This window comes from Condylura cristata, unplaced genomic scaffold (assembly GCF_000260355.1).
Source record: "Condylura cristata isolate star-nosed mole 26May11 unplaced genomic scaffold, ConCri1.0 scaffold00025, whole genome shotgun sequence".
Classification (NCBI taxonomy): domain Eukaryota; kingdom Metazoa; phylum Chordata; class Mammalia; order Eulipotyphla; family Talpidae; genus Condylura; species Condylura cristata.
Window position 1 is genome coordinate 3355406 of NW_004567126.1, and position 27291 is coordinate 3382696.

At 37.6% G+C, this 27291-nt stretch overlaps 1 protein-coding gene across 2 annotated transcripts in view; it reads right to left on the reverse strand.

Annotated features, from left to right (window-relative positions):
- The window catches only part of PDGFD (platelet derived growth factor D), a 239484-nt gene extending 226249 nt beyond the window's left edge, over positions 1-13235 (reverse strand). For both annotated transcript variants that reach the window (XM_004689059.2, XM_004689060.2), the window contains exon 1: positions 12923-13235. In XM_004689059.2, coding sequence (XP_004689116.1) covers positions 12923-13046 — 124 coding nt within the window. In that variant the 5' untranslated portion in view covers positions 13047-13235. The remainder of the gene's footprint in view (positions 1-12922) is intronic.
- Positions 13236-27291: the final 14056 nt, after the last annotated feature.

The window sequence follows — 27291 nt, forward strand, 5'->3', positions numbered from 1 at the left end:
CTGACATTCCTTTGCTCATATATCTTGCTTCTGGGGTTACACTGTCTTCTCCTCTGTTTGTGTCAAATTCCCCTTCCTCTCTCCTGTAAGGATAACTGCAATTGCACTGGGGCCAATCCAGACAACCAGAATAATCTCCCTCGCTCAAGATCCTCAACTACATTACATCTGCAATTCAAGGTGGCAGACTTAGGACATCAGTTTTTTTGTTTGTTTGTTTGTTCGGGGGGGAACTATTTAGTCTAGTACAGTCTCTGATACATAGCTTTCCAAACTGACCTTAAACAATCACTAAAACTGCACATTTTACGTGCTATTTTATAATTTTTATTAAAGTTAGATGAAATACAACTCTTATGCATACCAATATTTGAACACAATTCAGCATCTCGGTAGTGAGCTGGGTATATTTTCCTACATTTTCACATGCTTAGCATTCTGCCCTGTGTCTTATAAGGATCTCAAAGATTGCAATTTTATGAGAGCTTTTGACTTCACATTAATGCTTTTGTCCTCCAAAGTAACTCTTTTTGATAAAGTCATTCACCTAGCAAGTAATGAGAAATCTTTAGGGACTTCCTGCCATGTTCAATATATTTTCCCCCAACTTGCAGCATTTGCTTGAAGAAAATATTGTCCACCAACAGTTGTGCACATGCATCTGTTGTTTATACATGAGTTTCAACTAATCAAATGTTTTCAAATTGGACTTTCATAAATTTTACACATACCTACAAATTGGATTCAAAGGGCACAAAGCAATAAAGTAATCTGAGATTTTTTTTCAAAATATTTTAATTGTATCTAAAATTTACTGAGTTGATATAAACTAGAATACTGGTCTATTAATTACATTACCATTATTCTCAACTTGTTTTTTCAATATAGCTGGAAAATAAGAAATTTCATTAGTTTAATTTGTATTCCAAACCAAGAGAGGGAAGAAAATAAGATTAACAAAGCTGTCTTTTTTTTTTTTTTTAAGATTTATTTTTTCATACAGAACTGGGATATAGGCCAGAGATGCGGAAGGTGAGAGGCTTCACCAACACAGCGGGGAGCAGAACAGGTAGATCAAGGAAGTACACTGCTGAGGGGAGCAGTGGGCGGGTCAGGAGAGGTCTGCCGCGCCATATGGATCTCCTCGGGGGCAGGCGGGAATCAAACTCATGTAGAAGTGGCTTAAGCTTCTTAGGGCTGTGCTTTAACCTGTTTCGCAACAAGGGAGGGCCTCAAAGCTGTCTTTTTTTTTTTTTTCCTACTGCATCCAGTATCAAATAATTGTATTGTACAGTCCATATTAAACGGGAAGTAACAGTGGGTTGATAAGTTAGCCCGTGCATTTGTTCCTATGAGTCAGGAAGATTTAGCCTGACATTTGAAGCACAGAAGGGAAAAGTCTCAAAAGTGTGACTCCCAGCTCTACAATTAAAATTTGCTTTCCTGCTTGCTTTAATTGATATAATAATAGTAACAACTAATAACCAATAAGAAATGTATCTTTCAATATTCAAATAATATTGTGTTCAACAACAGCTTAGCCAATATAATCTTCCCCAATAAAACATAAGGATGGATGATTTTTAGTTATAATTTGGTCAACAGGACAGAATCTTCAAAAAATAAACCAAAACTGTAGGTGCCATGGCAGGGAAGGGCACTGAGATGCCAGCGTGTATTGTACTTATTCACATAGAAATCTAATCTCTCCAGTCTAAGTACACATTTTAACAGAACTGTGCCTCAGGCTTAACTATTCCTACTTCTGCTCTAACCAGAGTTTTGCAAAGAGTCAGTGCTCAGTAAACACTACTTATTTGTAGTGTGTATTGCAATTGAGTTTGGTGTTAACTGAAGAACTGAATTAAAACTATATAAAGCTACAATGGCTCTTTAAAGTATTTAAATAATCTCTCCATTCTCTGTACTTAAATTAAATTCCAAATAATTCTCACAATATTGTTTTTATATGTAATTATAAGTGTCTCAAAAGCTTTAGTTACACATCTAGCAACTTCATCAATGCACTTTTCACTTAAAAGGGGATTTATACTTTTTATTCCATTCCACAGAAACTCTGTTGTTTTAAGTCTCAGTAAAAACAAACAAACAGGCCCTCCTTGGTGGTACAATGGGTAAAGCACAACACTATGAAGCTATTCACAGCCACTGCAGCACCAGTTCAATTCCAGCCAGGGAGGTGACCCACATGGTGAAGCATATCTCCCCTGACCCACCCACTGCTCCCCTCAGCAGTGTATGTCAACTTGCCCATTCTGCTCCCCACGCTATCTCTAGTGAATACTCTCACCTCCTCACCTCTGGCCTGTACCCCAGTTCTTGTATGCTTAAGTAAATAAATCTTTTTAAAAAGTAAAAATAATAATTTTATTAAAAAAATAACAAAAACCCCACACAATATGAACATGTTTTCTCTCCATAGATAAATCTATAAATTGAATGAAGATGCATTAATCTTTCCCTAACTTTCTATAGTTAATTTAATTACTGTGTCTTCATCCTTAATTTACTTTTACTTCTTTATTTTGAACTGTTATTAAGTAGCAAAGTTTCTTGTAAAAGTAACTAAGATAGTAATTCTGAAAAGGAAGGATAAACCAAAAGTATTCATTCTGGTCAGTGTAAGAGTGGGGAGTATGTTCCCTTGAGAGATAGTTGAAATTGCCACATTTCATTACTAATAGTGCAAAGTTAGCCCCAAAATGCTATGTGTGTGCCTAAGGCAACTCTGTAAAGGTACATGTGATTGTCATTTTTAACAGTCTTTTGAAAACAAGACTAATTATTCACACAAAGCCACCAAACACTCTTTAAATCGGCTGTGAAAACACGTTGCCATGTCAAAAGAAATACCAGGTAGCCTTATCATTCACCCACAGCCCAGAATATACTCACTTTGCACACATAAAAATACATAACTGATTACTGTATGTTCATGATGCATGCATTTCAGTCAGTAATTGCTTTTCTTTAACCTCCCTACTTCTAGATTTCATGCAGATGGATACTGCACAAGTTCTTGAAACTCAGTGTACACTAATTACTTTTCCATTTCCATGACCTCCTATTTTCCCTATGTTGTTCAATATATTCGAACAGCTTCCCAGCAACTGACAGGAACCTGATGGCCATACTAGATTCAGCTTAAATATCCTTATTCCCATTTTTACAATGTGCTAGTGGTCTAGCCATTGATTGATTGAGTCATCAAAACTAATCTAACTGCTGGCCCTCCCTGGTGGTGCAGCGGGTTGAAGTGCAGCACTAGGAAGCTAAAGTCACCTCCGCATGAGTTTGATCCCCGCCTGCCCAGGAGGAGATCCACATAGCGAGGCAGACCTCTCCTGACCCACCTGCTGCTCCCCTCAGCAGTGTACTTCGTCGATCTGCCTATTCTGCTCCCTGCTCTGTCTCTGGTGAATCCTCTCACCCTCCACATCTCTGGCCTGTACCCCAGTTCTGTATGAATGAATAAATAAATCTTTAAAAAAAAATCTAGCTGCTACCCTGTGCCAGGCAATGAAATGAACAATAAAGAGGCTGGACTCTACAGTGAATAAGTTTTCATCAACAGATGTTACATCAGTACATAAATATCAGTACAGTCTGTATGGTAAAAATGATGGGAAAAAAGAGCGCTCCAGCAGGGGAGCAATGGAAATTAGGAAATGCTATATCGAAGGGACACCACTGCTTTATTTAAGTGTGATAGCTGGTCAATGCACTCTCTCAGCAATTCTTCATAAAACATTGCAATGTGTCTGCAAGAACAAAGGAGGGAGGAAGGATTGATACTGCTAGAAGTTTGTCATTGGATCAATAACCTGATATTTAAAAATCTATTTTATTCTGGGGTCTACTGAATTGGAGAGCTGACTTCAAGTACCAGGGATATCACCAGTGAGTCACAGTGAGATTTAAGTTTATATGGTGATAAAATGAAGAGAAACAGTAAAACAACTTGTAAGTACTGTGGGAAGGCTCAAAGGAATTTCTTCATCCCTGCTGGATGAGGGGATGAAGCCAATAAAAAGGGGACATTTACTGACGAAAGAGTTGTGAATCACATAGGTTCTGGTCATCAGGCGGAAGGAGTCTGCAAGAGGTGAAGTTGTGCAGAGGACTGGGAGCACACTCCTTCATATAAAGACTGAGAAATCTGCTTGTAAGAGCAGCACTGCCCCCAACCCCAGTATAAGGATGTATAAAGCAAGTCTATACCGCTGTTGTTACTGCTGTGTTCCACTAAGCCAACTAGGAGCTAAAGGTACACATAAACACTCTGACTATTTGTTCGTCTATCTATCTGTCCATCTACTGTCTGTTATCTAACTATTGATCTATCATCTATCATCTATACCCATCCATTGATCCATCCATCCAGGCTAGTATCTATTACTCATCTATTATCTATGTATCTATCTGCCTACCTACCAGTATCTATCAATCAATCATAACATAATAACCCAAGTTATTCCATTAAGCAGTTTTAGCTAAAGAAATGGATCAGCCCCTTGTTTCAACCTAAAACATGCATGTGTACTTTCTAACCTAGCAGCTATAAGCTACAGCCTGTAGACACACTGCCCAGTTTATTTTCCAACTAAAATAAGCAAATTTGGTAAATGTGCTTTCTATGTCTTCTCTGAAGTTATTAAAAATTCCAAAAACAGCAAGGCCTAATCCAAAGTGCTATTAAAATCCTTGTTTACCTCCTTTTTGACTAATGCAAATTAATTCACACTAATTATCATTCAGACTTTAATTGTTCTTTTTCACCAGGTTGTCCTCCTAAAAGTTGTAATTGTCAGGTTGAAATACATATAAACTTGTTACTGCTACTACTGCCACCTTATGATCTTGACAAACTTAATCAAACATATAACCTATACTTTTCTTCACGATTCTAGGACATCACTGAACATGCCAGCAACTTTTCTGGACTGTAATAAAATAGTTCCCCAGTGACACAAAAACAGGTTGCATTTCAGTCCATTTGGGCTGCTTTAACAAAATAACCTAGAAGGAGTGGTTTATAAACAGCAGAAATTTCTTCATTGTTTTAGAGGTTAGGAAGGCCAAGATGAAGGCTATAGTCAATTCAGTATCTTTTTGCTCTGTCCACACAAGGTGGAAGGATACAGGAATCTCTCTGATGTCCTTTTTATGAGAGTACTAATCTCATTCATGAAGGATCCACCCTCCCATCCCAATCAGCTCACAAAACCCCCACCTCCTTACACTGTCATATTGAAGATTAGGACTTCAACATAAATATTTTGGGAGGATAGAAGCATTCAGTTAATTGCAGGTTGTATTTAATAAGAAGCTTAAGCCAGCTGTGCTTTCTTAGGACTTGTTAATGCTTTTCAAAGTCTGAAGATAAAAGAAGAGGCAGGGAAATGACTGCAGAGTCACTTCTCAGTGCTAGCAGTGGTAATAACCAGTGCTATTCTCTGTTCTAACACATATCCAGTGCTGTGGATATGGAAACCACATAAGCAATGGGATAGCATTCCACAAAAAGCAAATGGCTTCTTAGTGTTTAGCAGATGAAATCTATGAATTCACTTATACACTTGGTGATGCTGATTTTAGTTTTTAAATAATTTGTTACATATTTATTACTTTACTTATACACATTTTATACAACATAGGTTGTTGAGTAGCTAACTTCTGTAAAAGTTGGCTTTTGCTACATTGTTTATTAAATGTTCAAGTGAAAGGCAGAATTGGTCAGCATTTTCTCACAGTGGATCTGAAGTGACTTATTCAAAACAAATACAGTGTGTTTCCCCCATGCTCACTTTTGAGCACTTTTAGGCAAAGCACCACATTTAACATTATCTGTCTTCATAAGTACCAAAAATGTGCTCAAGAAAAACGTCTAAAATCAAAGAAAAAAAAATCACTCCTCTTATTGAAAGTCAGTTCATGGGTCTCTGCTGTGCTATTTCCCTAGATGTCCTTGTCTTCCAATCATACAAATCTACCCACCTACACAATGCATTAACAACAAAAAATACACAGTATGAGTCTCACAACATTAAAGCTACCCATGGTGAAAAGCAGAGAGAAAAAAATATTAATACATTCATCACTGATGTTTGTAAGAAACAGGAGTACTTCGTCCTTGTCCTGGAAGAAATTCGTCACAAGATACTTCTTCCTTAAGTGCACTTCTGCACTCGGGCATCTTGTGGGCTTCATCCTTTATTTATGACTTACATTTGGTCCTGAAATACTGGATGGGGAGGCAGAACATTTTTGCTGCAACATTTATCTTGGATTCTTTCCTTTTCACTGTTAGACTTTATCCCCCTATAGCTTTTGATTGAAACTCCTTCACATATAAGTTAATATAAAATTGTTCCCTCTTAAATTACTTTAATACCAAAAGCAGAGGCTTGAAGTAAATTAAAATATTGTCAAATAATAGGCTGATATCTTTCATTATTTGCCTGAGCCTACAGAGACTTCACTTACAGGTAACATAATCTAACATCTGGAATGCTCAGCTGTGGAGGGGTGTCCAGGTGAGGGATTGCAGGGATGTCACAGGGCACTGGGCATCTAATGCTTGGATATTTGGGGCTAGGGACGTCGGTTGTGTCTTCCGCTCTCAAGTGAAACAATTTTATGATTGTGTACCAGGTACCCTAGGCTTGGCGGTTAGGAGTGGCACTTACTTGCCTGATTTCTTGGGAAATACGGCACTGGGTATGCAAACTCTGAAAGGATCAGACCTTTCTCCATGTTAAATCTCAATAGTTTCTGTCACCCTCAACTGATGGACAGACTTTCCAACTGTATGTCAGGTCTTTCACTAGAAAACAGTGGCTTTTCACTTGTTCTCAGCTCCAAATCTCAGCAAGGGCTATTGTTTTTGCTAGGGCACTTCTCTTTCTTCCTCACTGCCCACAACTTCTTACTTCCTACTTACCTTCATTTTCATTTTCCAGTTCATAAGTTCTTCCAGGAAGCCATCTCTGACTCATCTACTACAGTAGGTGCTTTCGTGAATAACCACCCTCCCCATTCATTTCCCCCAAAGCTCCTATCCCACTATACAGTGCGATCATGTTTCATTTTTTTCAAGAAAAAGGGTTATGATGAACTTAAATATGAAAAAGAGAAAGTATAACTACATATGGAATTGCTCTGTTAAAGAAGAGGGTGGAGAACCTGAAGCTTCAGGTGTTCATCTTTTCCCAAACTCCTAAACTGCCCCTAAGTTACTACTTGGGGATCACTTGACTCCTCAGAAGGCATCAGGCAGGTTCAACAGATTGGAACCAACTACTAACTGTTGTGTCTATTGCCCATTAGACTGTAGCTCCAAGAAGGTGGAAGCAGTGTGTTTCATTAATAATGTACTAGATTGCCAAGCACCTAACACCCAAACTGGCAGACACTAGAGATGAAATAATTAATTGGTGATTAAATGAACAACAGTTACAACAGGCATTTAGATCCCAGGAGAAAGAGCTACTTATACGTTAGTTTTCATTCTTTCATTTTCAGAGAACAGTCCAGAGCTAGACAAGAATCATCTGTAAAGAGCTCAAATTCCATGTCACTCACTTTGTCCTAAAGCTAACTTGGTCCTTTGTGAGACACCAGAATGTGATCTAAATGTCATGGCATCGTTGAGCCAAGCATCCTAGTTCACTCAGAAGAGGGTCCTATTTTATCAAAAGTAATCATTTTATTAATTAAGGAAGTATTTTTTAACATTCACAGATCATTTCAGAAAAAAAAAAAATCATGAGTAAGTGCCAGAAGGAAACTTATTTGCATCTTGCTTCAGCTTTCAAGGGTAGACACATAAATACACACACTCTTTCAGATTCTTAAGACTGATGGAAATTGGGAACTAGAATCTGCACAAAGTTCCCAGGTACAACATGCTTCTTGCTGGTTATTAGAGAACAGTGATTGTGGGGACACTGCTCCACTGTTTGACCTTATTGTCTGATACTATCAAGTTTGATTTTCAGTACCTGCAAGGGAAAATTCTGCAGATAAAAATCACTATAATTCAACAAATATACCATGAACACTACTGTAAGCAAAACACAGTAGCACTTTCTACTACTAAGTATGTGAATGCCTGGCTGAACTTGTCTATTTTTTTAAAAATTTAACATTCTGTTACATCAATCTCAGGAACATTTCAAATTTAGGATTATTTACAACCAAAAACTTCTACCCCCACGCAATCCCTTCACTTTCTTCCTCTTAATCCCTACTCCTTCCCTCTTAACCTCAGAAATCTCACGTTGGTTATCAATGACCTTTATTTTAAAATTATTTCACTTTGCCACTTCATCTGCTTTGTTTCCTTATATCCCTATATATGTGAAATGGTCCAACATTTGTCTTTCTCTTTCTAACCTGCATTACTTCACAGGAGCCCCTTGAATTCCTCCCACTTTCATGTAAATGGTAACAGTTCATCATTCTTCACAGCTGAGCAGTATCCAGGATGTGAGTAGACTACATCTTCTTGATCCAGTCTCTTAACTATGAGCACTTGTGAGCATCCCAAATTCTAGCTATTATAAATAACTGCAATAAACATTGTGAAACATATAATTTTCTGAGTTGTTGATTTTATATCTTTCAGATCGATCTGTCAGAGGGACTGCTGGATCATATGACAGTTCCATTTTTATTTTTTGAAGATAAGTCAGAACACTTTCCAAATGGCTGTAGCAGTTCACATCTCACTAGCAGCGTAGTAGGGTTTCTTTCCTGTCATCTACTCTCCAGCACTCATTACCAGAGGACTTTTTGAGGCAAGCCATTCTGTAAACTCGTCTCTTTAATTGAACCACTATTAAAGTAATTTACTGTGGCATGGCAAAGCCATGCTGCACTTGAAATATATGATCATCAAATAAGACTATAAGCATTTGTGTTGAACAGAAAACATAAACACAAAAGAACAAAAGAACATAGACACAAATTTGATTCTAGCCTTCGTATACTTTTAAAATGGGTTTCTATGGTTTTTTTGTTGCCTTTGCTTGAAGCTCTGAGGTCAATGTGTTGTCAGCAGTGATGAAGATAGAAACCCATGTTATTTAAGAAACAAAACAGGCTACTGAAATTTCAGACTGCAATTACCAAAACTGCAGGTCTTCACTACATAATGATAATGTAATAGATAATTCAAGAACAGGCATGTTAAACAACCAAGCAGAACTAAGTTTAGAATCATTTGCCACCAACACCTGTACTTTCTGAAAGGAACAAAAGGTCAAGAAAATAAAGAGTGTGTCTGTATTCTTGACTTCCTAGACAGGAAGTTTTATCTAGCTAGGTTTAAAAATAAGTAAATAATACTGTCAGTTAATTGCTCCCTTTACCCATTTTGATTCACAGTTTGAACACACCAGTTGTGACCAGTTATTACAAAAGCACCAAATCCACAGGTACTACAATATGAAAATATGGGTGACGTTGCTAAATTAAGATTTTCACTATGCTAAGAGGAGGATCAGAAATGGGTATCAAGAATAAATCAGTTTGAGAGAGAATACCAAATATGATGCAAGGAAGGATAAACATTCAATCATTGCAAATGAACCTAGCTTCTTACTGAAGCTTAGGTTCACTCCCTTCCTCTTCTGGGCCAAGTTTTCTGCAGGGAAGAGCATATATCCCTTTTAGAATAAGGATACCCCTGTGCTAGAGAGTTTTAGAATGCCAGGAAACAGCCACAGACCGGAATGTCTTACATTGGGTAGAAGGAGATTATCATTCGATAGCAGTAAGACTTTATTTCTGTGTCATTTGTTAGTTATTCCAATGATGTAATGCTACTAGGTTCAGGTAGATCAAAAACAAGTTTTGGTATGCAGTTGGACAGGATCCAAAACCTCATACCCCAGAGAGCATGTTCATTTCCACCCACTATCAGGTGATAAGTCAGCAGGAACAAAAGTATAGCAATCTGTGAAGACAGTACCATCAATAATTAGTGGTTTCTAAAACCCTATTCTAGGGTCATGTACAATTTGTCATGATTGTCTATCATTTATGATCCAAAGGCCAAATCTCCTGAGACCCTCAATTTAATATTTACAATTTTTTCTTCTGTGTTTTTCCCTTATTAAATTTGGTGCCCACATACTTCCCAAGTTTAACCCCAGACTTAATCTGACAAAAAGCAACAATATTATCATGTTTGGGAGTGCAGGATGAAAATGTCCAGAATCCTACCAAGCAATATGTATGTCATTACTTTATCTCATCAGCTTAACTGTCATCATTAAGGTTTTCCAGATGATGTCTAGACTTTTCCAAAGAACATATTCTCTCACCAAACTCTAAGGAAATGATTCACAATCTTTTTTTTCATTATCACCAATCCCCTTTTAAGGACTCTTTAGACTTTTTTTCCTAATCACATACCCTCCCTAGGAAATGCTGATACTGAAGATACACTAGTATATCTTTTTATATCTGCTGGCCCTTGGGAGCATCATGAACCATTGTAAGAGCTAAGAATTTCTTACTGCTGACCCTCCCTGGTGCTGCAGCGGGTTAAAGCACAGCACTAAGAAGCTACAGCAACTTCAGCATGAGTTCAATCCCCACCTGCCCTGGAGGTGACCACGTGACAAGGCAGACTTCCTGGCCCAAACGCTGCTCCCCTCCCAGTGTACTTCATCAGTTGGCCTGTTCTGCTCCCCACTGTCTTTGGTGAATCCTCTTACTGCCCCTGCATCTCTGGCCTGTACTCCAGTTCTCTATGCACAAATAAACAAATCTTAAAAAAAAAAAAAAAAAAAGAATTTCTTACTGCCTAAATAAAATCTGACTTAATTTATTTGGGGGTCACATTACCTGGCTCTGAGAATGCACATTCGGAAACATTTAAGAATAAGTGGGCTTTTGAAAATTTCCCAAACTAACAACATATTTATTTTGTATTTAACATTAAAATAAAAATGAACTACCTTTCTTCTGTTTCCTAGCCTTGTTTATAAAATGTGATTGACTCTGAGGAAAGTATTGAGTAATCTGAAGTAATCAAAATGTGTGATGTGTGTATGAGAGAGAGACAGACAGAGAATGTTCACTGTAATTGCAGAACAGCTTTTTAAATGTGAAGGATTAAACTGAGTTTAGTTTTCAAAATTTTGGTAAACCAAAATGTATCTCATACTGACTAGATAGATGTAGTTTTACTGATGAAAAATAAAATGAAATGACTGTTTCCAAAAAAAAAAAAAAAGAGTGAGCATGTCTTGGTTTCAGTAGGAATCTTGGGTAACTGGGCAATGGTTACATATTTCTCATTTTCTGTCCTTGACTTCTTGTAACTGATCCTTAGGAGGCTAACGATTACAAAATTATGGCTATGAAGTCATGCAAATTATAAATGGTATTTGACTCTATGCTGCTAAAAGACCATGTCAACAAATCTGAAAACTCAATGGAAGATAGTCTCTGGAATTAACAGTGAGGGTGAAATAAAACACAACATTTGATCTTTTATTCAAAGAAAAAACTTATGTTTTAAATAAGCTAGAGGATTATCAAAAATGCAATGCAAAAAAAAAAACACTATGATAATGTAATCCTACAAATATAGGGGAATCTTCTGGCAAAATGCTAACCTGTGGCTTTCCAGTGTCCCCTCACACACCAACACAACTACAAAAGATGGAGAACTCTGAAACTGGAGTCTACCTGACATCAGAAAAAAAGAAAATTTTTTTTTCTTTTTTTACTTGTTTCAGAGTCCAAATGGCTTCAGTGAAGTCCAAATGGAGGTTATTCCAAAGCGAGACACAGCTAAGCGAATGAGATGAATTACAGAATTTCTCCAACAGTCCAATGCATCCTCCAACTCAGACAGTGAAGCCTCCAACTCAGACAGTGAAGCCATTAAAAGTAGTGGGGTGATTTTCTCAATGGATGTGTTAGAACTTTAAGATCAAGGCCAAGAGAAAGATATTGATAGAGGGGAGGTGGGGGAAACCCGCTCTAGGCTAGTTCAGGTTGTCTCAGACTGCCAATACCCAGATACCTGGCAACACCCCGGGAGTGAGAATGCAGGAATACATCAACTTCAGATCTGGGTGGAGGCCCAGAAAGTAAAAGGAACACAACTCAAATCTCTGGGACCCAGTGACCCAGGTGTCCTCCAGAGACTGAGGCAAACAAACCAGCCTGCCAGGGACTTGCTGAGGAGAGCCTTTAAAGGGCTTTGCTGCTTGCCAGCAACTGGAAAGCTTCTGCGCACTGAAACCAACAGCAGAAACCGGGTGTCCTGTGGGACCCACGAAACCTCAGAAACCCCGCTTTCCCGGACTCGGAGTTTCTGAGTCACGCTGAGTCCCAATTTCAGTCACTTTGGGGGCTGCACACGGCCTATCTTCCAAATGAATAGTAAGTAAGTCCCCAGATTGCTCTATCTGTGGCTGAAGGGCTGAAACACACCATTTCCTTTCCCCACGACTGAGAAAATAAGAGAAATCACGCAAAGAAAGCCCATCTCGAGCCCCCGCACCCCGCACACACGGCCCATAGGTCCTCCAAGTTCCACCCGCTAAGCGACCGGGCTGAGAGGCGGCGCGCCCGCAACTTTCCGCCACTGGGGGATCCCGCTGAGAGTGACTGACGGCCGGACTTCTCGCAAAGCAACCAGCTGAGCCACCTGGTCCACCCGCTCCCCTCGGCACGCGCCGCGCCCCCTCCGGCCCGTTCCGGAAGGAAGAAGAACGCCCCCCAGGGCCGGCACCCGCGCGAGCCCCTAGCCCCCGCCAGGCACCAAGGTTCGCCACATAGGCGTGTTTAAAAAAGGGAAAAGAACAATGACAACCACAAAAGTGATTTTTTCAATTAAAAAAACACATAGAAGGTAAAAGCGGGGGCCCCTTACCATCTCGCCTGAGGTGGGCGTTGCGCAAAGCCTTGATGGATGCGCTCTGCGGGGTGGCACAAGTGTCCCGATAGCTGCAAAAGTTGGCGCAGGCTAGAGTGTAGACGAGGATGAGCCGGTGCATTGGGAACCGCGACGTGGGGACAACGTGGCTCCAAGAAAACGCGGGGATCCGCTCCCGGCCGGCCGCCGCGCCGCGCTCCCCGCCCGCGCTCGCCCCGCGCTCAGCCGCCGCACTACTTGCCGCGCCCGCCCCAAACTTCCTGCATGCTGACTGGCGGGCGCGGGCGGCGGCCGCACTTCCTCGTGGGGCCGAGAGTTGATAAAGCGCCGCGGGACAAACAACAGGTTGGCGTCCGTTCGCCCCCTCCCGTGGCCGGCAGCTGCAGCACAAGCTGCGGGAGGGGGGAGGCGCGGCGGCCCGGGCGGTGAGCCAAGCAGCCGCGGCCCCAAAGCTGCGCGTACTCGGCTTCCCGCAGCCGCGCGCGCCAGACCTCCCGCTCCCTTGGTCCTAGTCGCAGGGCCACTGAGCATGCCCAGTCCCACCGGAGGCCTCAGGGACAAGGGCGCTGGGGATGTTGGGCTTCGGAAGGAGCAGCTGGTGGAAACCCATTGCTTCTCTGAGGTGACCTACCCATCTCTGAACCCCGGTAACAGCTCCAGCCCTGTGAAGCTGTTAAGCTAAATCAGGTTCTGCTGAGATTTTGCTAAGTGAAAAAGTAGTAAAGCACAGTCGAAAATGAGCTAGTTTTGAATGCTGGATTTGATGCCTGTGACCTTGGCTGAGTCAAGGTTAGGTTTTCAGGGACTGAAAAGAAAGGGCCTTGCTATCTCACAGGGTTCTACTTGTGCCACTCTGGAAGAGAAGCCAACAGTGCATGGTCAAGGTGTTTTGGTAGACCTGCCCTGCACAGTGAAAGGGGCTGGAAGACAGGGTGCAGCTGAGTGCAGAAAGACTGACAAGCTGGGGAGCTGAGTAGACCTTGTGTTCTTATTCGCAATCCATAGGATAAGACCGGGAACTTCCAGGCCTTTGGGATTCTTCCCTGGACCCAAGTCAGTAGCTGCCTGTGAATGCCAGGAACTTCCCCATCTGGCATCTACCTCCCCAACCCCTCAGGAAGGGTACTGTGCTTAAACACCAGGGGGTCTAGACTGCTCCCCATTGGCTTGTTCCCTTGAGTAAATAATTTCATTACTTAAATCTGTTTCATTACTCATGTTAGGAGGATAGCAATTCAGAGTTTATATGGATGTGGTAAGGATTTTAGGAACTTATTTTAGTGTATTACTTTCTTTTGTAGCTAAATCCAAATTTATGCATAGAATAACTGGGGTGTAGGTCAGAGGTGGGTGTGTGTGCTTGAGAGGATTCACCAGAGACAGAATGGGGAGCAGAACAGGAAGATCTACTGAAATACACTGCTGAGGGCCAGACAGGAGAGAGCTGCTGCACTATGGGGATGACTCTAGCCTTTGTAGTGATAATATTGGGACTTAACTCCTTTACCACCAGAGAGGCCCCTAAACCCAAATTTGTATAATTTCTCATGAGACCTAGAATAGATGAGATCTAGAAAGAGGTATTTCTGATCTTTTTCAGGCTTTCTAGCTCCTGAAACCTTGGGGTTTTCATATATCAAGGTTTGGAAGCAGCTGAGCAGGGTAAGAAAATCAGGAAATATAATATTGACTATTATAGCATGCGACTCCAGCCAGGAAAACTGTTTTTTCTGCCTTTCCAAAAATTACTGTAGTTCATCTACTGGCATTTTTATCTTAAACGGTGTTGTACATATTGGCAGGTTTGTGAGTAGTAAAGTCAGTTTTAAGATCAACGTTATTTTTTTTTTCATTAAGACTTCATTATTTTAGAACAGTTTTAGTTTCGCAGCAAATTTGAGGAAAAGATTTAGAACTTTCATAAATATGCTGGTGCCCCACACCTGTAAGTTCCACTATTATTGTCATCCCCTCCCAAAGTGAAACATTTGTCACAATTGATGAACCTACGCTGACACACCAGAAGCCTCCAAAGTTTATATGATAATACACGTTGGGTTACATACGGTCCACACAGAGTGTGCATTAAGTTCATGTTGTACATGGCATGGGTTTGGGCATACATAGTCAGCATCATTACTCTAAAAATACTCTGTGTTCCAGGACTATTTGAAATAAATAGAATGAAATACAACAGCTTAGAAATTTAATTATTAGGATCCACTGATGATGATAATGTTAAATATTATTTCATAAATCTTTTGTTTCAAATAAATGCACACGCAGAAAGAGATAAGAATATGAAAGATATTTTTGTGGGGATGATCAAAAAATTTGAAAGATCTAATTGTCTCAAAATATAGTAAATTCCTGAATGGGGCACAGATAGAGACATAATATCTGGTTTTTATTCATTCATTCATTCACTCATTGAACTAGTATAGACGGAACCTTACTTTTTCTCTTTTACCAGGCCCTGGCCACAAAAATTTGGGGCTAAATAGTGTACCTGAGAAATAGATAGGTTTTCTGATTTCTTGGAGTATACCTTCAAATGGAAAGGAGAGACCATAAGCAAGTGTGTATGTATAAAAAGAGGTTCAGAGATTGATAAGGTAGATGTGTATACTAATAAAATCTTAAAAAAAGTAGAGCTCTCATTAAATTTCATATCTAGCTCCTGAGATTATAGAAAAATTGAGAAATTATATAAGTTCTTATATTATTAAGACAAGTATATGAAAAAGGGTTATATTTTATGTAAAACTTTTAATTTAGAGGCTCCAAAGTAGTGTTGTCCAATATACCAATGCTTGGTGCTCATGGGGATTATGAATTCCTAATGTCAAATCATTGTGCTGAGAATGCTAAAATAAACTAAAGATATCAGGCTGTTCTTTATGTTTGATAATAATAAATATCCAAAATCAGTGACAAAGCAAAAAAAAAAAAAAATGAAGCATCTAAACCTAACCATTTGTTTTAAAGCTGGTTTTCAGCATTTCCAAAAAATTAACTCTTACATTGTAGGTAGATTGTCTTAATAAGTTGCCATCATACAGCAAATAGATATGTTAGAAAAATAGTGAAAGTGGGGGAAAGACCTAGAACAAAGGTAGCAAATAAGATTATTTCAACTTATTTTCATATGTATCTCAAACTAAATCATCAGAACATTGAATTTGTCCTTATATTTAAATGGCCAGGGTTCAGTTAGAAGAACATTAGACAAATTTTGACAATCTATAATGAAACCAGCACTCCAAGATTGGTTAATGATTTATATAGTTCCTTTTATTTTGGAAGAAATATATTTTAGGGTAGATAGAATTAGATAGATGAAATACAGCTGACTAAATGAATTACAGATTTGAAAAAGCAAAATTAACTTGAAGATTTCAGAAATTTAGCAAATACATATATGATGTATAGCTCAGGAAAACTGGATTAAAATAGGTTTGTTTTTTAAGTAGAATGAAAAGTAATGTTTGGATATTGGTGCAAAAGGACAAAAATAAGTATTAATAAGATGGCAAATTGTAGGCTTCTAAACTGAAAATCTGGCCTATTTCTATTTTCTGGGCCCTAACTTAAAGGAAATCATACATGTGGTACTAAAATCTTAAACCCAACTTTGTTGAATTCATACTGCACTTTTGCTTTAGTGTTACAAACACACACACTCTCACTCACATGCACACACAACACATACAAATCACCATCTGTTTTACACATGATAATGTCAAATACAATCTTACCCAGCTACTGTGTGGAAACATTTTAATTACTAACTTCCAGGCTTGATCTTTTAAAAACTGGTTGTAGGTGAGACTATCAGTTTGACTTTGACAGTTTGTACATCCAATCAGTCAATCTAGTAGTCTGCTCTATTAAGCATTAATTTCTCCTTGAATTAACTAATGATTCAGCTTAATGGAATGAGTCATTGTATTATACATAAGTCTATCACATAAAAAAAATCCCTATAATTTTTCTTTGGCATACTTGTATTTTTTATTATTTCCATTTATCCATTCTAGAGCTGCATTATCTAAATTTAAAGTTTCACAGATGAATCTGTTGCCTATACTGCAGGATTTCTTCCTTAATTGATCTGGGATGTCTGCCAGTACCTTTTAGAATTCTGTACTTTTATCTTTATAAGATTGGCTTATTTCCAGTAAATTGTCAGACTTTGAATTTTTCTCTTACCTTGCCATTTCTTGAGCATGGAATTGGTATTCAGGTCTATATGTGTCTTTTTGTTTGAGTGAGTTTAATTGAATCAAGAAAATATCTCCTTATATTTATGTCCCTTGGACTCCACAGTACATATTAATTTTCCCTTTTTAGACAATATTTAAAACTTAAGAATTGATCTCACTAACAGCTTTTCTTTCACCCCAGCTAATATATTAGGATGTATAGTCTCCATCAAAGAGGTAGGTGTACTTAAGAGTTTGAACTAGAAGCCAGTTTTTGTGTTCTAAAATCTTGATTATTGTACAAGATGAATAGTATCGTTAACTTTGGCTAAGCTAATTTATGGTAAAACATGAATCACATCATTAGATACTGATTCTTAGATTTTTTTTTTTTTATGTGACCAAAAGGAATTTGTTTCCTAACTAAATACTGGAAAAGTCCTTCATTTCTACATTTGAAAGTTTAAAATTTATAAAATGGTGACTGTTTCGATAAAGGGTAGACATTGTTTTTTTGACATAAAGGATAGTCACTTATTTCATCAACATAATCTTTATACAATTTCTCAGTATTTTAGACTAATTGAATAATTCAAGAATTCTCAGGTGACCTTATAATTCAAGAATTCTCAGGTGACCTTAAAATGTACTATAATGTGAAATATTTGATGCATTGGCCTCTTTCACAGTTAGGAAAGGTCACTCTGACTCAAACTGTTTGCCAGTCCTTCCTGTTTAAGAGCTGGCTGAAGCAAAACTAAACAGCTCACAAAAGTGAAGGAGTAAGCAAGTTTATTGACCTGATATAAAACAATCAATGAGATGCCATCTTAAGAACAGACTGGACAAAGTAAAAGATGATAAAAATGTAACAAACAAAGGATGCGGAAAACCATGGCAAAGTAGGTCATTTCAAGGTAAATTAAAAAAAAAATCTGTCCAGTTCACATTTTCATAAATGGCTTAATCTTAAAATCTTTGCGGGTAACATATATAAATATAGAAAAGTAATCAGTGGTGAAGCCACAACAGCAATAAAATATGTGTGTGTACTTAATTAAGACTGTGTACCCTTGTCTTAAGAATCATGAAAATAAATGTTTGAGATAAGCAAAAGCTGGGAGAAATGAGGAAAGGTGGAAGGTATAGAGAGCCATCAGAAGTGCTTGAGTACTATTGAGCTATTGTGAACTGTCCTGAAATGTATATAGAACTAGTGGATGGATTTGATCAGGACACATATTCCAATGAATACATAGTTATAAAGCAAAAACTACTTTTTTAAATGACAGCTCCTGATTTAAGAGTGGTATGGATTATATATTAAGATGGATTTTTTAAAATTATTTGAAGCATTATTTTGGGAGTAGCGGGTCAGTATTAAAAATGAAATTATATCATTAATGAAAATTTTTGAAAGACCTTACAAGTTTTTCCACAACTCTAGGATTTTGTAAGTCAGTGTTCATATCTTCCCCAAGATTATTGAGTTTGTGAACAATAACCCTATATACAGCACAGCTGGGAATTTTTAATAGTTCTAATTCAGATTCCTTTAAAATGTTTTTAGTTTTTGTTGTTTTTTTTTTTTAAGATTTGTTTATTTTTTCATACAGAACTGGGGTACAGGCCAGAGGCTCAGGAGCAGCGACAGGCTTCACCAGAGACAGAGTTGGGACAGAGACGAAGTACACTGCTGAGGGGAGCAGCAGGCCGGTCAGGAGAAGTCTGCCATGCCATGTGGTCACCTCTGGGGAATCGAACTCATGCGAAAGTGGCTTTAGCTTCTCAGTGCTGTGCTTTAACCCACTGCACCACCAGGGAGGGCCTAAAATGTTTTTAGTTTTTAAAAGTGTTGTCTAAACCTCCACTAATGCACAGCCACATCTAACGATGGCCATGAGGCATGTACAAGGATTTTAAAAGTGTTGTCTAAACCTCCATTAATGCACAGCCACATCTAAGTATGGCCATGAGGCATATACAAGGATGATTTTTATTGAGAAAACAATATGCAAATTAATTATCTTCTGAATCTGGCCAACATCTTAAGTAGTGTTAGGGTTACACATATATTTTACCCTAGTGCATAAAAGTTGAGGTAATTGTTTTTTCTAGCACAATATTAATTTTCACAAGTTGGAGTAGGTGTTGAGTTCACTTTTGAGGCCAAACATAACTGCAGAAAGATGAAAATACTAAGGTTGTTAAAAAATCTAGTCTGTTTTTAATATTGTTGCAAAAATAACGTGTTTAGCAACTTGAAAGAACTGTGATACTATTGAAGGTCAGTCTCTTAACAGCCCAACCTACACCTTCCAAAGAGCTACTGGAAAGTCAGTGAGAAAACCTTAGGCCCTACTTCAGCATCACCTTGGTCTTACTTTTTAAATCATTTTAAGCAGCTCAGATACCTTACTTGTTCCACTGAGTAGCAGACTGTCAATTGGAATATTATGACTATGGGATAATTAATAGTAAAAGGAAATTTTTCTTAATATATAAAAAGCAGTTAAACATTCAGGATGGCCAGGATGCTGGCATCTCCTGCTTTTCAAAAGTTGGCATTAAGATGTTTGCTTTTCCAAAAGATGTACACTAAGAATCTATGTTCACAAATGCAAGGACAGCCAAAGAGGATATTTGCTTTTATGACACAAATCACAAAAAAACAAACATCAGCCAGAGATATACCCTAAGCAGTGAAGAGGCCCCACCAACTGCTCCCACGAACTGCTTTAGATGGGCAGTTATATGTCTCAGAGTGTTGCTGCTTTTCCTGGATGCAGGTGATAAGTTAGATTTTATGTATTATTTATTTTGATTTTGTAGATTATTTCTGGGATCTCAAGTGAATAGTAATTGTTTTATACTGTCTCAGCCACAGAAAGGTTTCATAGCAGTGTGCTACATTTGGAAAGTAGGGGCAACATATATACTGTTTTGGAGTTCATGGATATGAAATGTTTCATTAGTAAAACATTAGGATGATAATCATCCTCATAAAATGCTTTAAATTCCACAAACTACATTCTGTTGAATGTGGTAAAGTTTTACGCGTTCAATAGGAAATTTACTTTTAAAATAGTTGGGTATTAATAATGTGACATATAGATTATTATATAATGTATGTCATCATCTAGTGACATAAACATCATGTGTGTATGTACCTGTGAGTTCTATATAACAGGTAAAGGTACACAGTAACATATAAATGCATATATATGTATATACACACACCCAATCAAGTCCGTATTTTTTAATAATATAATAGTTTACTTTTACATCATTCTGTATGTTTTCATCTCAATTGTAATCCCTGTGGGCTTCCCATTCAAGTCCATTTTTAACTCAAGCAGTCATTGGTTAGCATTTATAAGAAAATCTTTGTCTGAAATAAACACTACAGAATTTGAGAGTTGTACCTCATATATACTTACCCAAATCATCACAGAGGGATTTATTAATTGATGTAAGCCATAATAGAAATTAATTCTCCTTAGCAAAGTGAATAGTGCCCTATATATGTAGTTATTAGAAAAAAATTTTAATTTATTTATTTATATATTTTTACATCATTGTTTACTTTTGTGCAGTGTTTGACTTCTCAGGTGTTGTCCCCATAAAACTACCACCACTAAGACACCTGTGAACCATCACCATAGACTCTTGTGCTCTTTCCTGCCATTTTTTTTTTTTTTTTAAATTGGGTTCTTTTTTTTTTTTTTTTTTTTTAAAGATTTATTTATTTATTCATACAGAACTGGGGTACAGGCCAGAGATGTGGAGGGTGAGAGGATTCACCAGAGACAGAGTGGGGAGCAGAACAGGCTGACTGACGAAGAACACTGCTGAGGGGAGCAGCGGGCGGGTCAGGAGAGGTCTGCCACGCCATGTGGTCACCTCCGGGGCAGGCGGGGATCGAACTCATGCGGAAGTGGCTTTAGCTTCTTAGTGTTGTGCTTTAACCCGCTGCGCCACCAGGGAGGGCCAACTTTCCTGCCATTTTAATCCCTTTCCCTCTCCTCCCCTGATGAATGCCACCGATTTATAGTTTGACTGCTAGTTTCCCGCCCCCCCCCCACTTTCACTCCTTATATGGTTTCCACATCATCCCCGCTTTGTGAGTGAGTGAGGTCTAGGGATTTGGCAGAATCAGCAGCTGAGTGTCTCCTGCAGAGCCCCCACTTGGCCATGGTCCAGGGACTGATAGCATGTGTAATGTTTAAGTACTGTTCCTATAGTTCTGGAGGTTTTTCTTCAAAATGTGAAGTATGCAAGTGTAACAATGCCAAGTCCTAATGTGGATGATGGTTGTACCTGTTTCCCACTTTCCTGAGTGCCTTTTCAGCTGTAGTGCCTCACTCTTTTCTTCTGGTAGTTGGTAATATTTAATGGTTAGATACATGTGCTTCAATTGTAATCTAAGAGATGGTGGGACAGTTGTGGGGGAGAGAACATTTCGCTTCTTCTACCTTATCTAAAATGCCTCTGGAAATATTTATCTAAAAAGCTTAAAATTTGCTTCATGGTCATATTGGCTTAGGTCAGTTTATAAAAACCTAGACATATGCTCAAGAACTGTGTGACCATCCCATAAGATAGAAGACAAATAATTGTGTATGTGAATGAGATCCTATTACCTCAAAATTTACATCATGGCCATTCTTGTATTTGGTAATATTGGATGCATATAGAATTATCTGTATTAAAATCACATTCAATCCAGATTCCCATTACTTTGGAATGCCACATAGAAAGACAAAAAGCTGCACAGGAATCCTACAAATCCTATGTCAGTCTTTTTTTCCAGAGGATTTTTCTCAAAATATAACTCTTTAAACACAGTCTATTAAAAATGTTGTATAATCAAAACTAATTCATAAATTCTACATAATTTGGCACTCAGTCACAATCTACAGTGATATAGGCACTAAGAAAGTACATTAGAGTATCCTACTTACTTTAGCTTAATCCAGCATTTTACCAGCTTATTAAACATTAACTTGGAAAATACTTAATTAAAAGGAAACCCAACTAGAATCATCTTTAAATTGAGCTCTAAGTTCACTATTTGGAGAGAGACACTTATAAACTACAACAGGTGTTTATAAAAGCTACCAGAAAAGTGAGAAAATGCTGAAGTAGTATAGGACAGTGTAGAATACATATAAAAGTGTAAAGTTTTAGTATGTCAAATTGGTGTCTTGAATAGAAAAACTAAAGTCATCAATTTTAAGATTCATTTCTTTTTCTCCTTTTAATTTACTCTAAAATCAGAATAAACCTTTGATTCTGTCAAACATTATTGATCAAATAACAGTCCTAACTTGGTTGATATCGGTGTTAAGATTAAGAAAACCCAAGACTCAAACTTTAAAGCTTTGTGTTGGTGGATAAGAAAAAAGCTTCCAACCATAATGGAACAATGTTTTAGTAAGTGTGCTAATAATAATAATTATTAATAATTCAGAAAATAACACCATATGGAAAACATGGAGTTTAATAATTTTCAGTCAGAAAATGTTATTCAGGAGAGTTGGATTCTGAACTCAATATGCTTCAGGAATAATTCAATCAATGTACTTTGCTATAATTTTATGTGTTCACAGGTATGATTTTTTAAACCATGTGTAAGTTTAGAAGAGGTTTTTGTATAAGCATGACACTTCCAAAGATAGCAAAGCATTGATTAGTCATTTTTTTTCATTTCTAAAGGATACAGCAAAATAATGATATCTTAAGATTATATTTTAAATGTGTTTAGCTATGTTAATTTTCCAGTGGATGCTAGAACTTTAAATATCTATGCTGTATATATATTTTCAAAGTGATTCTGTAATTTTTTTTATCATTTATAATATCTACAAGATAGATGTGAATGTCCAAACTGACCATTTTCAGATTGAGAATATCTTTTTATAGTTAAAATGATGACACTTTGCATAAACTAGTTGCAACCCAACTGATTTTCTTTTGCAGTATGTTGATTGAGGTGTGATAATGATGATGGTAAAAATGAAGATGCATTAAATAATTATTGTGTTATATAACTATCATTATATGAATCTGTAATTATCTGATAAGCTCTTAGCTGAAAAACTGATGCATAACTTTACAAGATCTGTGATGAGAGGTTTGCTACCCTGAGGCAATATATGATTCAAGCTGCTTTCAGATTTTTAGGTTTTATCATCACTGACTGTGTTTTAGTTTGGTAGGTTTGATATTTGAGAATAAGAAAAATATGATCTTAAATATATATGCACTACTTTTATTTGTTATATGTATGCATTTTTCTCTTTTATAAATCAGCAACCTTAACCTTTTTCTTTTTTTTTTTTCGGGAAATTTTTAAAAATGAAATTTCAACCATATATTAAGGGAGTTTTGCATCAGTGCATTATGATTATAAAATTCATCTTCATCTCCAGGGAAGGCAGTGAATTAATATAAGTGACTTTATAATCCAGACTTATACCACCTCCCTCTTCTAATAAAAATACAGAGGGAACATTGTGAAACATAAGCTTGTTCTAAAGAAAAGAGGGCTTTACAGAATATAGCCTCAGCAGATTGTTGGCAAATTATGAAGAAAGAAAGGCATTTAGTTTGAGAACCATAATCATTAAACCATTTCTTGTGGATTAGATTTTTGTCCCCTGGAGGTGCAACTGTCCCTTCACAAGCAATCTCTGAGATAAGTCGCTCTCAGAAAGGAGGACATGATCAATTTGAAAATATCAAATTATCATGACTTACTCACTTTAGGGGACTTTTTTTTTTTAATTAAGGCATTTTTTTTAGTATTTATGATTAAAAACAAGAGAAAGGTAGCATAACCTAAAAGATTATACTGTCCTGTAAAATTCTGCATTCTCTCAATATTTTTTGTCTTTATTATATTTATTCCTGTGGATACATCAACACAACAAAAGTTTAAGGGGAGATGCTTGGCATATCTGTTAATGACTTTTCACTGTGTGATAACTTTGCCAGGTTATCCAGCCAATAATTCCATTTTGAAACAATGAGTTTTCCAGATTTTCTGCTGACATTGGCTGTAGCGTCTAACACTGGCATTTATACCACATTTTTAAAATGGGCTTGGAATTTGAGGTTTGTTTAACTGTTGAGAGACCCAGAGAAGCGGAATATATTCAATGAGAGGAAGAAGGAAAGGTGTTTGAAATCAAGTGACATTAAAACTAGATAGACAAAATCTTTGATCCATCAGGAAAGCTTCAGAAATGCAAATGTAATATGAATTTTAAGATGCCATTTTTAAATGTAAGGACAAAGTTGGATGTGTATGAAGTGAATCTTGGAAGGACAGTGCATCTTATTTAGTATCTAGGAGCCTCTCAAACATGGATGATTACTCATTTGTGACATAGCACTGGTAGGAGAGGATAAAGTGTCATGTATGGAGAAAAGCCCAACTTGCTGGCAGACTGAGGAGGACACGAGGGTGATCGCTAAGTGTGATATGAGCTACTTGCTCAAAGACTACTTTCTTCATTTTTGAAGTGGGGAAATGACATTATGCTGGATGTTGGTTGTGAGTTTTAGTGTTGTTCATTACAAAGGCTCTATAGCACCAATGGCTATCATTAAAATAGGACAAGAAGTTCACAGTTCAAATAACATGAATGTCAGAACAGAGCACACTTTGGGGGCACATAAAGATAGTTGGCATATGTTCATTTATGGGGGAAAACAGGATTGGGAAATACAAAGAGAAGAACTGGAGAAAATATCTAAAGTAAATTGGGTGCGTTCAAAATACTTGTACATTGTCTATTACCTGGGCTTACTGAATGCTTGCTTTGTGTCTGGTACTGTTCTAGGTTCTAGGGATGTGGCAATGAGCAAAGGACTCAAAGCAATATTAAAAAATGGGTAATACTGGTTAAACAAATCTAGCCATTTAGATTAAGAACTCAGGGGACATAATGTAGCAGAGAGTAGGATGATGAACTATCAATAGTTAATGGTAGTGGAGGGTAGTGTTGGAATTTCACACAGGATATCAGCACAAAATGTTGCTCTGAGATACCTTTTACTTCCGCAAAAAGCTTAATTAGGAGGTGAGTGAATAAGCCTCATACATATCCAAGGAAAGCACATTCCAGAGAGGATGCAGTTGCAAAAGGCCCTATGGTGACCCCTTGTAGGAAAGATGAGGAACCTATACAACTGAAGCAGAAGGAATAGGAAGGAGAGTTGAAGGAGAGGCAGACTTAGGCATGACTTGTGACTGTCGCAGGAGCTTAGATTGTTGTAGGGCTTGGGATGGGTGAGGCACAGTGAAAACTTTTGTTTCTGCTACACTGAGAGAGAAATTCTTTGGGTTTATGTCCTGACTTTTCTTTAAACAAGGCCCTAAAGAATTACCCTAAAACAGTGAGTAAGTCAGTTGAAAGGAAGATCAATGGGGAGCAGAGAACACTGAGTAGTACAGGTAGATTGTTGGTGTTGGAAGTGTTCAGATGATAACTTCTACCTAGAGTCAGTGAAATTTGTAAGTAGATCAAACCATTATAAATAAAAGGGACAAATCCAGCACAAATCTGAGAATTTTGGCCACTGGAAAAATGGAAGAGACTGAGGAGAATGAGGTGTGGGGGAATATCAGGGTCACACTTTGGGGCATAAAAAGTTTAAAATGCTGTTTTAGACATCCAAGTGGAGAGGGAGGTAGGAACTGGATGTACAAGCCATGAGGTGGACAAGATTACTCAGGGAGTGATTTTGATAGAAAACAGAATATATCCCAGGACTGAGTCCTTTGACTTTTAACATTGAGAGGTCAGTTTGATAAGTAAGGAGCAACAAAGACTGTTGAGTAGTGGCCAAAAATGAGAGAAAAAACAGGCAAAGATGTATTTTAGAAGCCAAGGGAAGAATTGCTTTATATTAACTACATGACCTAGAAAAGCAAAATAACAGTAAAGAGAAATTGTTGAGTTATAAACTCTGTTTTGAAAACTGAAGGAGAAAAGTGTGTATCTCGCTGGAAAATTATACAGGAAAAGATGATGAACTAACTGAAGGCAACTTTAGAAGAAGTAAGTGAGGAAGAACAGGATCTATAGCAGTCTCTTAAAATGTACCAGGAATGACCATCAGTGCCAAGATCACCTGAGACGTTCATTAAAACATGTAGTTTCCTGAATTAGAATTATTTGTGGTAGATTGGGAACATGTATTTTCAGAAATCTCCACTGGTAAGTCCTTAACACATTGCATAGGTAAAATGGGGAAGTCATTTGCAGGAACAGTCCAACATTTATATAGTATGTAAATGTAAATTATAACTGTGATCAAGATGGGGTCCCCAGTTTGTGGTTCACACATTCATGGTCTTTATTTTTGTCTAAGAGCAAAATTATATTACAACCCCATGGTGGAATGCATTGCTTTACTTTCTTATTTCTCTTTCCACCAAATATATATTAGAAAGCTCAAATTGACAGCATTTATTTATCCATTTCACTTCATGCTGTTAGGGGAGGAATAAAAAAAATTGAAATTTTCAAAGCCTCCCAGGGGGTTTCCTCTGCCTCTAAGGCATACTTCAACAAGTGCATTAGAAACCATCATTACATTGCTCATTATTCTATTGATTCAGTGATCTTGCATGTAAAGAAGGATGCTGCTTCCTCTACATAAGCACAGCACACAGGCTCTTGTGATGTACAATCCTGCTGGGATTGTGGAAATTCATTTCAGAGCTTCATGAACAATTTAAGTTGCTCACATGTCAGAACCAAGTTTACCCTCATATTCAGGGACTTGGGAAATCTCTACTATTGTAGAGTTAATCAACAAGTATTGTCTTTGAGAAAGGCAGCTCTGCAGAAGTATCATTACAAGTAGAAAGTGAATTTCTACTTTAGTCAATTCTATATTTGGAAAGAATGGAAGGGACAGAGAGAGTGTGTGTACTTATTTATTTATTTATTCATGCTTTTATTTATTTATTTAAAATGACTTATTTCTCCTACCAAATTATCTATACCCATACCCCAGATGCCCCTTTATCCCATACCCTCTATGCTTTCCCATGTTTTCTCTGATAACCATTATATTCTTGTCTGAGTTCAACATTTCTTCTGTTGTTTTTGTGCAATTTTTTTTTCTTTTTATGCTCCACAG